Raw genomic sequence first — 15917 nt, forward strand, 5'->3', positions numbered from 1 at the left:
GATAATAAACCCTTAGGACAAACAGGAGGACAAAACCGATCTAGCAAAAGCTGAGTCCTTTAAGGCTTTTTGGTCCATTCTATAGTGAGAGACAAAAGTAAGGGGGTTAGACCAGATCGCCGCCTTACAAATAGAGTCCAGCGGGATACCCCTTAAAAAGGCGGTTGATGTGGAAAGACCTCTCGTCGAACGCGGGCGAACGGACGGGGGAGGTGGACGTTTAGCCAGTTCGTAGGCAAGTTCAATAGCCTGAGCAATCCAGTGAGACAGTCTTTGCGAGGAAATAGGATTACCCAGCTTATCTGGGGCATGGGCTACAAAGAGTCTCTGAGTCTTACGAATGTCTTTGGTGCGGTCCCGGTAGAAGAGAAGAGCTCTACGAACGTCGAGGAGATGCATCCTTCGTTCCAGAGGGGACGAAGGGTTCGGAAAGAAAGCAGGTAGGACAATGTCCTGGTTAAGAGGAAAGGCTGAGACCACCTTAGGGAGGAAGGTGATGTCCGGGCGAAGAACGGCTCGGTCGTGATGAAAGCGGAGATAAGGTTCATCAACCCTAAGGGCTGCCAGCTCCGAGGGTCTGCGAGCCGAAGTTATGGCCACTAGGAAAGCTACTTTCCAAGAAAGTAGACGCAGGTCGGTAGACGCTAGAGGCTCGAAAGGAGGGGAAGTCAGCTGGGAGAGCACGAGCTCGAGGTTCCAGCCCGGCGTGGGTGGCTGGGAGGGCGGACGGATGTTGTTGTACCCTTTTAAGAAGGTTTTCACAAGATGGTCAGAGAATAAAGATGGTCTACCATGTTGTTGTTGGAAACACCAGGAAAGAGCAGCCAGATAGGACTTCATAGAAGAGAGCGAAAGTTTTTGATCCACAAGAGTCATAAGAAAGTCCAATACTATCGGCACCGAGGTCGGAAAAACAGCGATGTCCCGAGACCGGAGAAAGGCACAGAAGCGGGAGATTTTATAAGTGTATGACCTTGTCGTAGCCGGCTTGTGGGCCGCCTGGAGGATCTCCTGCAGGCTTTGCGGGAGGGAGGCTAGGCGAGAATTCTCCAAGCAGTGAGATGTAGAGAGGGAAGATCCGGATGCAGGATCTGGCCGTTTTCCCTCGACAAGAAGTGTGGTAGAAGAGGTAGAGTGAGAAAGTTCATTCTGGAGAGGTGGAGAAGAGCCGGAAACCAAGGCTGTCGAGGCCAAGCTGGTGCTATTAGGATCGCCGACGTTGAAATCGACCGGAGTTTCTGGAGGACCTTCGGTATCAGGGGGAACGGCGGAAAGAGGTAGATCGGTTCCGACGACCAGTTCAGAAGGAAGGCGTCTCCCAGACAGCCCGGAAAAGAAGCCGGGGGAAGTCTCGCGCCGTAACGAGGTAGTTGCGCATTCTGGGGAGAGGCAAAAAGGTCTAGAGTGGGGAATCCCCACTTTCGGAAGAGAGAGAGAAGAGTCTCGGGATCGAGCATCCACTCGTGGGAGGAACTCGTCATTCTGCTGAGGGCGTCCGCCAAGTCGTTTTGGATCCCGGGAAGGTGGACTGCACATTGCGGCTTATGCACCAGGACCACAGCTGAGAGGAAAGGAGCATGAGCTTCCTCGAACCCGTGCCACCCTGCTTGTTGATGTAGAAGACTGCCACTGTGTTGTCTGATTGAACGAGGACAGACTTCTGGGAGATCAGGCGGGAGAAGGCTTTCAGAGCTTTGAAGATGGCGAGAAGTTCGAGAAAGTTTATGTGATTGGCCCTTTCGGAGCGAGACCAAAGGCCTTGTATGGTGAGACTGCCCAGGTGAGCTCCCCAGCCGTAATTGGAGGAGTCCGTGGTTACGGTGATCGAAGGAGGAGGTTGGTGAAACGGGAGTCCCCTGCAAACGTTGGAGAGGGACTTCCACCAGCGGAGCGACCGACGAACATGGAGCGGGATGGAGAGAAACCTCGAGTTGAGGTGGCGGGATGGTTTGAAGACGTCTATGAACCAACGCTGCAGAGTGCGAAGATGGAGCCTGGCAAACGGGGTCGTAAGGACTGTGGAGGCCATGTGACCCAGGAGTACTTGGATGGACCGGGCTCGAATCCTCCGGCTGGTTTCGCAGAGGGAGATTTGGTGTCGGAGAGCGAGAAACCTGTCGAGCGGGAGGGAGACAGTTTGAGAGAGTGAGTTGAACAGGGCGCCGATGAAGCGGATCTTGTTCGACGGGACAAGGTGAGATTTGTCGAGATTCAACTGGAGACCGAGAGAGTCGAGAAGATTGAGGGTGACGTCGACGTGACGACGGAGGCGGACAGGGTCGGGCCCGACCAGAAGCCAGTCATCCAGATATGGAAAGACTGTGATTCCTTGGAGTCTGAGGTGGGCAGCCACGACAGCGACAACTTTGGTGAAAACCCTTGGGGCTGTGACGAGGCCGAAGGGTAAAACGGTAAACTGGTAGGTTTGGTCGAGGACTTTGAAGCAAAGGAAGCGCCTGTGGCTTTCCCGAATCGCCATGTGGAAATAAGCATCTCGTAAATCTATGGAGACAAAGTAGTCCCCTCGTTGAAGCATAGGGGGAATGGAAGCGATGGATACCATCCTGAATTTTGTAGGGCGTATGAACGTATTGAGCATGCGCAAGTCCAAAATGGGGCGGAGCCCCCCTCCCCTCTTCGGGACCGTGAAGTACCTGGAGAAAAAGTTTTGAGGGTCCTGTACCGATGGAGAAGGCCGAATAGCCCCTTTGGCAAGAAGGGTGTCGATTTCGGCGAGAATTTCCTGAGAGGGGTTGGATAGGAGGATTTGCCCTGTGGGCGGGAGCTCTTCGAACTCCAAGGCATAACCGTCTCGAACAATTCGGAGAACCCAGGCATCCGAAGTAATAGACTCCCACTGATGGAGGAAAGGAGCCAGGCGATCTGAAAAGAGGCCGTGAGGTTGATGTAGCAGAGGGGAGGGCTGAGGAGGAATGGGTCTTGCATCGGTACCGTAGGTATAGGCCCGACAAGGAGAAAGGGCGTCAGGAGCGCCGCTGAGGCTGGCCGGAAGTGGGAGTAGTACGGCCGCGCTGCTTCTGAGGATGAGTAGGCCGACGAGGTTGTTGGCGGTTCTGGTTATTCGAAACCGAGGGACGCCTGAAGGACTGGTGACGGTAAGAAGGAGGCGGAAAACGGCGAAAGCGTTGAGGAAACCATTTGGTACGGTGAGTTTGAGGCTGGTCTCCACATTTGGTAGCTAGGACTTTAAAGTCATGGTTAGTCTTGAGTTTATCGTCGGTGCCGGAATTAAAAAGACCCAAGGCGTCGAACGGAAGGTCTTCAATAACTTGTCTAGAAGAAGAAGACAGGCCCGACGACCTCAGCCAGGCGTGACGGCGGATGGCAATGGCATGGGCAATCATCTTACCGGCAGTGTCTCCTGTATGTTTCGCCATCTGAATTTGATGGTGGGCTAGGGAGTCAGCCTCCTGCTGAAGTGTAGACAGCACCGAACGGTCCTCATCAGACAACTTTGAGAAGAAGGGCTGAGCTTTCTCCCAAAGGATTTGCTGATATGCACCCATACAGGCCCCATAGTTCGCCATTCTGCAAAGTAGAAGGGCCCCAGAATAGAGCTTTCGGCCCACCGCGTCAAACCTTTTACCCTCTCTATCCGCAGGAGTATTTGACTCACGACCGGAAGTCTGTGAAGCCTTAACGACCATAGAATTTGGGTCGGGATGGTGTTTTAGCCATTCTAAGGCATCGTCATCGGTGCGGTACCAGGATTCGATCCGTTTTGAGGTAGGAGGTATCGAGGAAGGAGTTTTCCACGATGCCTGGATGACGTCCAGAAGGTAAGGTAAGAACGGAAGCAGTGTGGCCGGGGGGGCTTGGGCTTGGACCCGCTTGAAAACCGGATCAGACACCGCCTTAGAAGTTTGTTTGATCTCTAGACCTAGAGCATCGGCCATTCTCACCATCTGGTCCGAAAAGGCCCGAATATTGTCCGTGGGTGAGGGAGGATCCACCTCGTACGCATCGTGAGGAGGAGAGAGGTCGAGGCCGAGAGACACCACCGAGGCTGAGAGCGCAGAGTCAGGACGGTCGATATCGATCTCATCGTCCTCAGCCCCTTGGGGGGACTGAGGGGGAGATGAAAGCACAGTCTCTGGGGGAGGCAAAGCCTCAAGAGCAGGAGCCATCTGAGGCCGAGTTTCTTTGGAGGCCGAAGCTTGGGCAGCTCGAGCCAGGCGGGTGGTTTGTCTACCCCGTTCCGGTGTCGAGGTCGGGGGAAAAAGCTGCTGGCGTGACGGACGATGCACGGCAGCAGGTCGAGGCGACGGCACCCTGACCACTGTTTGGGTGGAGTGGTGGGGTGAGTCCTGAAGTTCGCCATCAGACAGAACCCGAGGGGAGGGTTGACGAGGCCGCTGTGCAGGAGCGATCGGAGAGGATCTCCTAGAAGAAGTCGCTGAAGAAGAAGGGATGTCCTTTTTAGAAGAGGCAGAGGAAGAGGAGCGTTGGGTCGCTCTCTTCTTAGCAAGCGGCTGTTTAGAAGGAGCCCTCAGAGATTTCCCCGGCGTCGGAGGACCATTGCCGAATCAGACTGGGTCCGACGAGCTTCCTCGTGGGCTCTCTTAAAGGCGATTTTCATCGCGGAGGTTGATGGAGGAGACCCAAGGTGGGATCGAATTGAAGACACGGAGGCCACCGAGCTCGACGTCGAGGAGGGACCAAGTCTGCCGGAACGAGTCGACATGGTGACCGTGGTGAGCGTGCACGGCGGTTTGACGGGCTTAGCTGATTTGGAGGCCCTAGACGCCCTCGACGAAACCGAAGAGGCCTTAGCAGCCGGTGCCGACATCGGTCTCAGACTCGGCGTCGACGACGCGCCCGACGTCGACGGAGTGGGCTCAGGGGCGAGTGACTTCTCGTAGAGCGCTGCTCTAAGTCTCGCGGCCCTATTTTTTCTTGCTTGAGCCGTTAGGGCTAGGCAAAAACGGCAGGTACTGACGACATGGGCCTCTCCCAGACAGAAGAGGCATTTGGCGTGGCCGTCGGAGTCAGGAATTTTAGCGGCACACTGAGTGCAGCGTTTGAAGCGAGTAGTAGACATGAGAATCCGAAGTGAACCTTGCGGCGGAAAAAAAGGAACTGGAGAGCAGACGCCCAGGGCCGCCTTATATGCCCTCTGGGGACGGGGGGCTTTAGCTTGGGAAGAGTTTCCGTTGGAACCTGCGCAGGCGCAGTCTCTCCATTAGTGTGCATTCACAGAGTACACGAAGAAAAAATTATTTTAGCAATGAATTTCTGTACAAAACCTCATGCAAGCAATTCTCAGTTCCTTGAGGTAGGAACTCATTATTTATACATGTAGTAACTTATCGGGAACATCTGCTACATCTGCTAAATGTCTGCTAGGATATTGACTACACATGCCACTGTGTTGAGTTTCTGCCTGGGGAGTTTTCATGTTTACATTCCTGCTTCAATGAAGATAATCTGTCCCATTAACAATTTTAACTATTTTTATTTTTATCACTCTGAAATTGAGAAAGGTCATTCACCTGACCAGGAGAGTTTTTGTCAAACCAAATGTCATCTTCAGAGAACTAATAATGCTTTAAAAGACAAACACCAGCAATAGTTACACCTTGATTACACCCCTACTCCCTCATTTGTATGGTCAGTGAATGAAACTGCCTGTATTTAAAAGCATCACTTAATTCAGAACATAGCATCCTTAAATATGTGTCATAACCCTACTGATTGCTAGGAACTGAATGCTTCATATGACTAGGAAGGATTAGGAGAAGTTTCTCGGGCGAATGTACACATCATTTCTTTCTCTTTTGAAACATCAGCTACAAAGGCACTGGGCAAAATGCATCCCCGATAGCCAGTTCTACCATTCCAGATTTCTCCTGTTCTGGCTGACAAGGAGACCTCAAATTGCTCAGCTATCATCCAATCTCAACCCATGAAAATGAAAGGAAAAGCAAAAGGGATCTATTCTTTATAGTAGCTGTGAAAGTCAATGAAAAAAGAATTTAGGATGATGGGAACAGATTGAACAAAGATAAGTCTGCATACAAACACAAGGGATTCTATTTGTTCATTAACTGAAAATGAATCTGAAAATAATGCAGAGTAATTGCTTAGTTTGCACCTACCAGTAAAGTCTACATCTCTGAGCAAATATTAAGATGACATAAAATGATGACTAAAAGTGATATTTGACTTTAATATTCATCACCACAGCTGCTACTATTCAACCCTCCATATACACAATTTAAAATCAATTTCACAAAACTCAAATCATCCTTGGTATTAAGTACTTCCAGTTTGGCGATGTTAGACATGATAGGGAGCCTGATCTTCAGCAAAGAAATCGATCTGTATGTCAAAATATATTTGGGAGTCCCTACACGACTGTCAGAACAACAAATTGGTCCCCTCAAAAAAGAAGTGTACTACTTCTTGTCTGTAGTCTTACTATGTCTAGAAATTTTACAATTTTAATAATTTGCCTGGTCATAGCTTTGTTAAAGGACTTTTGGTAAAAGAAAAGAAAAACAAAATAACTTATCTCAAGTTCAGAAAGATTGTGAGGCTCACACGTTTATACCCCAGTTTTTTGAAGCAAGACAAGGGCTGATGATCAAACTGACATTTGCCTATGGTCTTGGCCAAGGCCTTTCCCAGAATTTAAACTTTAGAATATCCTCTCAGTAGATCAAACCTTAAAACCCACTGCCAAAGGAAATAGGTCACTACTGCAGAAATCAACGTTTTCTAACAGCTCTCTGGCATCCTGTAGCACAAACTAAACCAGCATCCCTAGTCCTCCCAGGGTCCAACAGCATTTTGCTTCGAGATCACATCATGTTGTAACAATAGCCACTGGCCTTTTGGCAAAATTGCCCCCTAATCCCCAAGAGTTGCTCTAATACAGGAGTCCTCAAACTAAGTCCCGTGGGCCGGCTGCAGCCCTCCAAGGTCATTTATTCTGCCCTTGCCCTACATTTTAGACTTAGAGTTGATCTAAGTCTGAAACGCCTTGAAGGTCCACAACAACAATCCTAATTCTTTGACAATCTCATTGGTCAAAAGCAGGCCCACACTTCCCATTGAAATATTGGTAAGTTTATGTTAGTTAAAAGTGTTCTTCATTTTAAATATTGTATTGTTCTTTCATGTTTTTTACAACAAATAAGACACATACAATGTGCATAGGAATTTGTTCGTATTTTTTTCAATCTATATCCTGGCCCCCCAACACCCTGAGGGACTGTGAACTGTCGTTGTGCTTGAGGAATGCTGCTCTAATATGTATGACTTTTAGTGGTGCTGTTCATATTCCCCACTTTTTTCTTTATTGCTTTTTTGAGGCAATGATTTATTGTTTATGTCTTTTAATATACTTTACATAACTATAACCATTTTGAAGATACTGCGGCTGAAGATGAGAACTATAAATGACTAAACAATGCCAATCAATAGCATAGTATGAGGTTTGTAAGATGGCGTGGTAACTGCCTTAAAGATCTGCTAGCAAAGAGGAAAGGACAGGGAAGGATATAGACTGAATTTTTAAAGAAAACAATATCTTTAGGTTCTTTTGTCAGTATTCTTCCAGCAGGATACTGACACACTAAAAGGAAATTTGGAGGGTTATTAGGAAGACAAGGAATCTGAAAGAACCATAGTAATCTGACTTCATTTACTACACAGAAAAGATCAAGACTTACACTGTCAATTTTCCAATATTGCAAACATGCAATGTTTTCTGTAGATTTATTTTACATATGTCATATAAAGTAAGAATTTGCACTGTTCAAATTTTGAGCAAACAATCCACAGTCTGTCAAAAGAATAAGCTGTCTTTGGAGACCATCAGTTATATTTCAATGTACTAGCATTTCATAATCCCTAAGGTGGACTGAGATAGAACCGTGGAGGGTCAGCTTATGGACAATTTTCCCAGAGACTTGCTACAGTGTGTGCAGAAAGGGAGGAACTTTCATTGAACATCTCTTTGGAAGACTGAATATTTTAAAGGAATTTTTCTTTAAAAAACAAGATCAAGATTTTTAAAAATATAAAATCTACTTATGTGACAATTTGGAATTTCAAGTATTACTGCAGCACAAATATGCATATGAGCATTATGTGTGTGTATACACTCCCAACATTAGATGGACCTGCTCCATACATTAGCTTAGTAATGTATCCCTCTTGCTTTTTCCTACAACTCAAAAAAGCAACCCTCTAACTTCATTGAGACTTTTGTTTCCATTTATAATCAGCACTTTCCCCAAACCCTGAGGCAGTTAAAAGACTGGCTGTCTTGGACATTATACTGCTCCAAGCTATCACTAAAGTATGAGCTTGTACATCGCATTTTCCCACAACCAACTTTCACATCACTTCTCAGACCAGCTCAACCAGTTTAAGCAAGCTCTCTGTAGTTAAGCAGTGTCCAATTATAAACCAGTTGAACCCCCTGCCATACTACTTCTATTGGGGTAGCTGCACCCATTATGATGAGCAAGTTTAATAATAGCTACATGCATCTAAGAATAAGTAGATGGTTCAACGAAGTCTGAAGAAAGGGAAGGCTGGTCATCTTTTGTTCTAACTTTTACCTCAAATTTCACCCAAAATTTCACCTAAATCATGGGCTTATTAGAACCACAAAGCTGAATCTGTCAACAATGTGGGGATAACATTAGCTAGGCTGTCCTTAAGGTTTGGGGTTTCAAAAACCAGTGTAGCACACAAGGTTTTTCACTCTGGTAAAGCACCATGTTTACACCAGCAGAAGTTACAAAACATTTGGTATGAAATAACTTACACTGTAATGTTCCCATTACAAAGCCAATGGCTTCTATCCATGTTTACCCCAAGTAGGTAATAATAGGTATAATAAGTCTCCCTACAAACTGTCTCAGGGTGCATCTACACTATCAAATAAAAGCAGATTGATATAACTTTCAGTGTCATAGCACAATACTATGGAATCCTGCAAGTTGTAGTTTGGTGACGCACTGGCAGTCTTTGGTGGAGAAGGCTAATGACTAAGTAAAACGACAACTCTCAAGGTTTCACAGCACTGAGTTGTGGTAGTAAAAGCAGTGGCGAAGTGCATTCATCCCAAAGTGTAGGTACACCCTCTTTGGGAGCCATCACTCACAAGAGACACATAGAATCAAATGTCAATAGCAAACCAGGTTCCCCCAAAATGCCAAGACTGCCCACTATGGCATGTGCCACATAGCTATCTGTAGCTGCCAGGCCTTCCCTTCACTCATAGGAGCTGCATGAAAGCCTTCATATAGCAACAGCTTTTGCTAATTCTATAGAAACAAGACACTTCCTTTTTGTGACACGTGGCCTGGTTTCTTTCCACTTTCCCTATGGTGCTGGAAGCCTCTCTTGTCAGCAGCTACATGCCTAGAGAACATGTTTCATCTAAAGAATGTTCTTTTGGTTTCAACTGCCTTGCCTTTATGGACACTGCTAATTTAATGCAGTTTGATACCACTTTAACTGCCAAGGCTTAATGCTATAGAATCCTTGGATGTGTAGTTTGATGAGGCACCAGCATTCCTTGGTGGAGAAGGCTACAGACCTTGTAGAATTACAATGCCCATGGTTCCAAAGCATTGAACCATGGCAGCTTAAGTGGTGGCAAATTGCATCAATTCTTCAGTGTAGATGCACTCAACGGACTAACTTCTGGGGGCTTGGTGCCCCAACAAAGTCTCTCCAATTTGGATGATGCTCCTAAGATAAAGGTTTCCCCTTGACATTAAGTCTAGTCGAGTCTGACTCTGGGGGTTCGTGTTCATCTCCATTTCTAAACTAAATAGCTGCCGTTGTCCGTAGATGCCTTCTAGGTTATATGGCTGGCATGATTGCATGGAGAGCTATTATGATGCTCCTAAACATCCACAATTCTATACAATTTGGCTGGAACTGGCAGTGACTTAAAGTGGGAGCTGAAAGTTAGGAAAATCCAGTTCAGACCTCACTGAAGACATAATCCATGCAATGACTTCTGACTCAACTTCAGAACCACAGTGCTAACAGGGCTACAACTTACTGAATTGTCATCAGGATTACAGGCAGTCCCCAAGGTATGAACAAGATAGGTTCTGCAGGTTGGCTCTTAAGTTGAATTTGTTTGTAAGTTAGAACAGGTACATCTTTAAGTGTAACTCCAGCCATATACAGTAGAGTCTCACTTATCCAACATAAACGGGCCAGCAGAATGTTGGATAAGCGAATATGTTGGATAATAAGGAGGGATTAAGGAAAAGCCTATTAAACATCAAATTAGGTTATGATTTTACAAATTAAGTACCAAAACATCATGTTATACAACAAATTGGACAGAAAAAGTAGTTCAATACGCAGTAATGCTATGTAGTAATTACTGTATTTACAAATTTAGCACCAAAATATCATGATGTATTGAAAACATTGACTACAAAAATGCGTTCGATAATCCAGAATGTTGGATAAGCGAGTGTTGTATAAGTGAGACTCTACTGTATATATTTAGACAGACAGATAAGCTTTGATAGCATAGGGAAGGGTTAATACCCCTGTGGTGTTTGTTTTGCTGTCTGTGCCGCTGTTCAGAAGATTTCACTTCACTTCCCGTCACTGTGATGATTAGATTTTGAAAAATGTGGCTTGTCGTAGAAACAAGGATAGGTGATAAAGCTTCAGTGGAGACACCTGTGATAACTCTTTCAAGAGTGGATTTCCTTTCCTAGAGGTAGACTTCTCTCACTTCCTGCTGTCTCACCTGTTCTTAACTATGAGTCATTTGTAAGTCAGTTGTTTGTAACTTAGGGATTGCCTGTACTGAGATAATGCACCACATAGCTCAGCACAGATACTACTATTACTTCTACAAGAGTAGGAGTGTTTCCTTGATAGTTACAGGACTACTTGCATAAATAAGCACAATCATAAAAGGCCATTTTATAACAAGGGCAAAGGATCCACATCCAAATTCCCCAGTTTACAAATGGCTTTGTAGTACCTGCTTCCAATGCTCAGGGAAAGGCAGATGAGTCCAAAGGTAACACTGAAGGATTTTCTCTAAAGGTGTTAGCTTACTGTATTTTTTAAAACCCACCATTCCAGTTCCCATCTCATCTATCTTCTGACTGCACCATATTGTTCCAATACTTTTATTCTATTCTAATCCTAACTCTTCTTAGAGTTTCCTGTCTACTTCAATCCATTCCAACACTGTTGTATTGCCTTCTCTTGTAGCATTACAACAAGGATTCACATTCAGCTCTCATCCCTACAGCCTTCACATCCTTTGTAGATGTTGTATGCCTTCAGGTAATTTCCCAGTCATGGGGACCCAAAGGGAGATGTGGAGGCTGAGAGTGTATGACCTGCCTAAGGCCTCTCCCTCCATTGTTCAGTGAGGATTAAAACCCTGGTCTCCAGAGTCAAAGCCCAACATTCAAACCACCACATTGGATCTTTCCAAACTGTGTGTCACAACACGTTATTGTGTCACCCGCACTGTGCAGGTGTGTCACTTGGACCTAGCAAGATGAGCAATAATTAAACTATGCAACAAAATTTGAAAAATGTTCTGTTCTTGGTTTGAAAGTGTTACTCCTATTTAATTGTGCAGTACTTACTTTGAAAGTAGCAGTTATACTCCATAAACTTTGTTTTTGTGGCTGCCACAAACTGTGTTGAATTGGTTGAGATCCTGTCAGATATTCATTGGAAAACTATAGCAAAATGTGCTGCAGGATGTCTCGCAAAAACAAAGTTTTTGTAGTTTAGTCAATTTTTCCCATGTTTTTATGATAGAACCAATAAGGAATGACACTTATAATCCATGAACAAAAATTGTGCTACATAGTGTTATTCATTAAAATAAAAATGAAAGATGTTTATGAGATGTGTTGTGTCCAATACATTTTGTTATTACAATTTAAGTACGTACGTGCCCATCTCTCTTACAAGGGCATGGTTTGTTAGTAAAATGAAGTGCCTGCGTCACCAAAATGACCCATGCCCCAAAAATATGCCACAACACATAGGGTATGGAGAAGGGTATGCACTACAAACCTTGTAGTAACCAGATAGTGAAATGATGATTTAAAAAATACCCTATTTACTATTTACTCTAATGTTCACCTTTTTTGGCTAAATAATCTTGCCAAAATTAGATTATGCATTAGATTCACACAATATGGTAATCTTAGCACTAAGCCAGTGGTTCTCAACCTGTGGGTCCCCGGGTGTTTTGGCCTACAACTCTCAGAAATCCTAGCCAGTTTACAGTAAGCCAAAGCGGGAGCTGCTTTAGGAGTCACACCTGGAGCTCCTCTTTGAGCAATGGTTCTCAACCTGTGGGTCTGCAGATGTTTTGGCCTTCAACTCCCAGAAATCCTAACAACTGGTAAACTGGCTGGGATTTCTTGGAGTTGTAGGACAAAACACCTGGAGACCCACAGGTTGAGAACCACTCTCTTTGAGGGATCTCATCTCTACTTTAATGGCCACGGCTCAATGCTTTTTAATCCTGGGATTTGTAGTTTGGTGAGGCATTAGCATTCTTTGGCAGCTCAAGACCTTGTAAGACTACAGCTCCCATGACACTGTAGCATCGAAGGAAGGCAGTTAAAGTGGTTTCATTCTCTTGCTTCGATACAACCCAAACTTTTCCTTTCCATTGCTGAATGCTTTGGTGTCCTAACACTTTTGTTTATAAAGAAGGAAATCTTAAAAGGCAGCAACTACCGTGGGAAATGACAAGTGCACTTTTGGCCTCTGCGTATTACATTCAGCAAAATTGTGTGTGTGTGTGTGTGTGTGTGTGTGTGTGTGTGTGTGTGTTTTTCAGGGGATCTGAAAATGGAGGTGTGCATTAGATTTGATAGTGTAAAATATGGGGGAAATTGGGGTCCCTAGAGGAGAGGCTTTCACACATTTGGCATCACAAAGTGCCACATGACAACTGATTGTGGGACTTTCCTGAAAGTCCCATAATTGGGGACTTTTACACTCCCCCTGAGGACACAGGTCCACAGTCTGGGAGTCCTCCTGGACTCAGCACCGATGCTTGAAGCTCAGGTGTCAGTGGTGGCTGGAAGGGCCTAGGCATAATTAAAACTTGTGCACCAGCTGCGACCGTACCTTGAAAAGCCAGATCTGGCCATGGTGGTCCATGCCTTAGTTACATCTCATATGGATTACTGTAATGTATTCTATGTGGGGCAGCCACTGAAGATGGCTCGGAAGCTCCAATTAGTACAAAGATCTGCAGCCAGGCTGCTCACTGAGGTGAGTTATAGGGAACATATGATAGCCCCTGCTTTTGAAGCAGATCCAGTGGTTGCCTATTTGCTTCCAGGCCCAATTCAAATTGCAGGTTATTACCTATAAAGCCGTATACATTTCGGGTCCAGCCTATTTATGCAACTGCATCTTTCCTTATGAACCTTTCTGTTCAAACATTAAGAACTGCCACGGAGGCCCTCCTCAGAGTCTCACCTCTCACAAGTTGGGGACGAGGGAGAGGGCCTTCTCAGTTGTGGCCCTCCGGCTCAGGGAGATTAGACAAGTAACCACCCTAGTGGCTTTTAAGAAGAACTTGGAAGACCTGGTTTTTCAAATAAGCCTTTGATGATGATTAGTTAATATCCCCTTAATGTGGATGAGGTCCTTGCTTTATGGACGTATTTCAACTCAGGTATTTTGGCTATTATTTAATTTATAGAAACCATTGTGTTTTAACTAATGTTTTATACTGCTTATTATTTAATTTGTCTACAGTAGAGTCCCACTTATCCAACACTCACTTATCCAACATTCTGGATTATCCAACGTATTTTTGTAGTGAAGGTTTTCAATACATTGTGATATTTTGGTGCTAAATTCGTAAATACAGTAATTACTACATAGCAATACTGCGTATTGAACTACTTTTTCTGTCAAATTTGTAGTATAACATGAAGTTTTGGTGCTTAATTTGTAAAATCATAACCTAATTACATGTTTAATAGGCTTTTCCTTAATCCCTCATTATCCAACATATTCGCTTATCCAACATTCTGCCGGCCCGTTTATGTTGGATAAATGAGACTCTACTGTATTTTATCTTTTATATTGACTTGTCATGTTATAAGCTGCCTTATTTTCTTTAAATATATTACTCATTGTATCAATTTATGCTGTAAGCCGCTGCGAGTCCTTCCGCAGATATAGGGAGGGACATGAATAAGGTTTATGGTGGTAGTTCTCAATCTGTGGGTCCCCAGATGTTTTGGCCTTCAACTCCCAAAAATCCTAATAGCTGGTTAACTGGCTGTTATTTCTGGGAGTTGTAGGTCAAAACACTTGGGGACCCACAGGTTGAGAACCACTGGTTTATGAGTTAAACCCTTGTGCCAGCTGAACTACTGACCTGAAAATTGGATTGCTGGCCTGAAGGTTGCCGGCTCGAATCGGCAAGACAGGGTGAGCTCCATCTGTCAGTTCTAGCTTGCGGGGACATGCGAGAAGCCTCCCAGCAACACATGCGGGCATCCCCTGTGCAACGTCTCTGTAGACGGCCAATTCTCTCACAACAGGAGCGATTTGCAGTACATTCTCAAGTCGCTTCTCACACAATAAAAAATATTATAAAGAGTATAACCTGCTTTGGAACAAGACTTGGTGTAATGGTCTGACCAACAAAAGCAAATAATGGTCCCAAGGAGAGGAAAAGAGCTCCCTTCCCCAAAAACAGTGGTTCTCAACCTGTGGGTCCCCAGGTGTTTTAGTCTATAACTCCCAGAAATCCCACCCAGTTTACCAGCTGATAGATCAAAACATCTGGGGACCCACAGGTTGAAAACCACTGCCCAAAAGGCTGGATCTACACTGCCATATAAACTACAGTAGAGTCTCACTTATCCAACACTTGCTTATCCAAGCCTCTGGATAATCCAAGCCATTTTTGTAATCAATGTTTTCAATACATCGTGATATTTTGGTGCTAAATTCGTAAATACAGTAATTACTACATAACATTACTGCGTACTGAACTACTTTTTCTGTCAAATTTGTTGTTAAACATGATGTTTTGATGCTTAATTTGTAAAATCATAACCCAATTTGATGTTTAATAGGCTTTTCCTTAATCCCTCTTTATTATCCAACATATTCGCTTATCCAACATTCTGCCGGCCCGTTTATGTTGGATAAGTGAGACTCTACTGTAGTTCGAAGCAGATTACTTTGGACCAAAGGGAGGACCACCCATAGTCTGGACTTGCAGGAGGCGTTTCTGAGGAGAAAGAGGAAGGGACTCCTTGAGGAGGAGGATGGGATGGGGGGCTGAAGGCCTAGCAGCCCTTGAGCCGCACTCTGCACATGCTCAGAGGCTCCCCGCGCGCGCGCTGAGGCGGCCCTTTGTGTGGAGAAGAAAGAAGCGCCGAGAAGGGAGAGGAGGAAGGGAGGCACCCACCCAGCCGCCCGCCCTGCCTTCCATTCATTCTCCTGCATTCACGCGTGCACGCTGCCGTGCCGGCCTCTCGCCTGGGCGCCTGGGGCTGAGGACTCACGGCTGTAGAGGGCGAGGCAGGCGGCGTCGGGCGCCGTGCGAGCCTCGAGGCGGAGCGCCTGCTGCTCCTGGTGCCGCTGGATCTCGCCGTTGGCGTCGCCGATGGTCAGGAGCCGCACGCCGGGGAAGACCGACACCGCCGACGCCATCTTGGCATCCCAGGCCCGCTCCTCCGCGGCGAAGGCGGACCAGGCAGCGGCTAAGGCGGCAGCGGGAGGAGCGCCAGGAGGATGAGAGGCGGCCGGAAGCGCCTCACGCAACTACTTCCCGGCTCAGCCCGGAGCGGCGCCCTCTGCCGGCCGGGAGGAGCAACACAAGAAAGCAGGCAGAAAGAGAGCGAAGCTGGGAGAGGGAGAGGAGGCAGGCGGAG

The 15917-nt window shown here is 45.9% G+C and overlaps 1 protein-coding gene across 2 annotated transcripts in view; it reads right to left on the reverse strand.

Moving 5' to 3' along the window:
• The window catches only part of carm1 (coactivator associated arginine methyltransferase 1), a 53985-nt gene extending 38176 nt beyond the window's left edge, over nucleotides 1-15809 (reverse strand). For both annotated transcript variants that reach the window (XM_003216841.4, XM_008103820.3), the window contains exon 1: nucleotides 15549-15809. In XM_003216841.4, coding sequence (XP_003216889.1) covers nucleotides 15549-15696 — 148 coding nt within the window. In that variant the 5' untranslated portion in view covers nucleotides 15697-15809. The remainder of the gene's footprint in view (nucleotides 1-15548) is intronic.
• Between the last annotated feature and the right edge of the window lie 108 nt (nucleotides 15810-15917).

The sequence above is a fragment of the Anolis carolinensis genome, chromosome 2 (genome assembly GCF_035594765.1).
Source record: "Anolis carolinensis isolate JA03-04 chromosome 2, rAnoCar3.1.pri, whole genome shotgun sequence".
In the NCBI taxonomy this organism is placed as follows: Eukaryota; Metazoa; Chordata; class Lepidosauria; order Squamata; family Dactyloidae; genus Anolis; species Anolis carolinensis.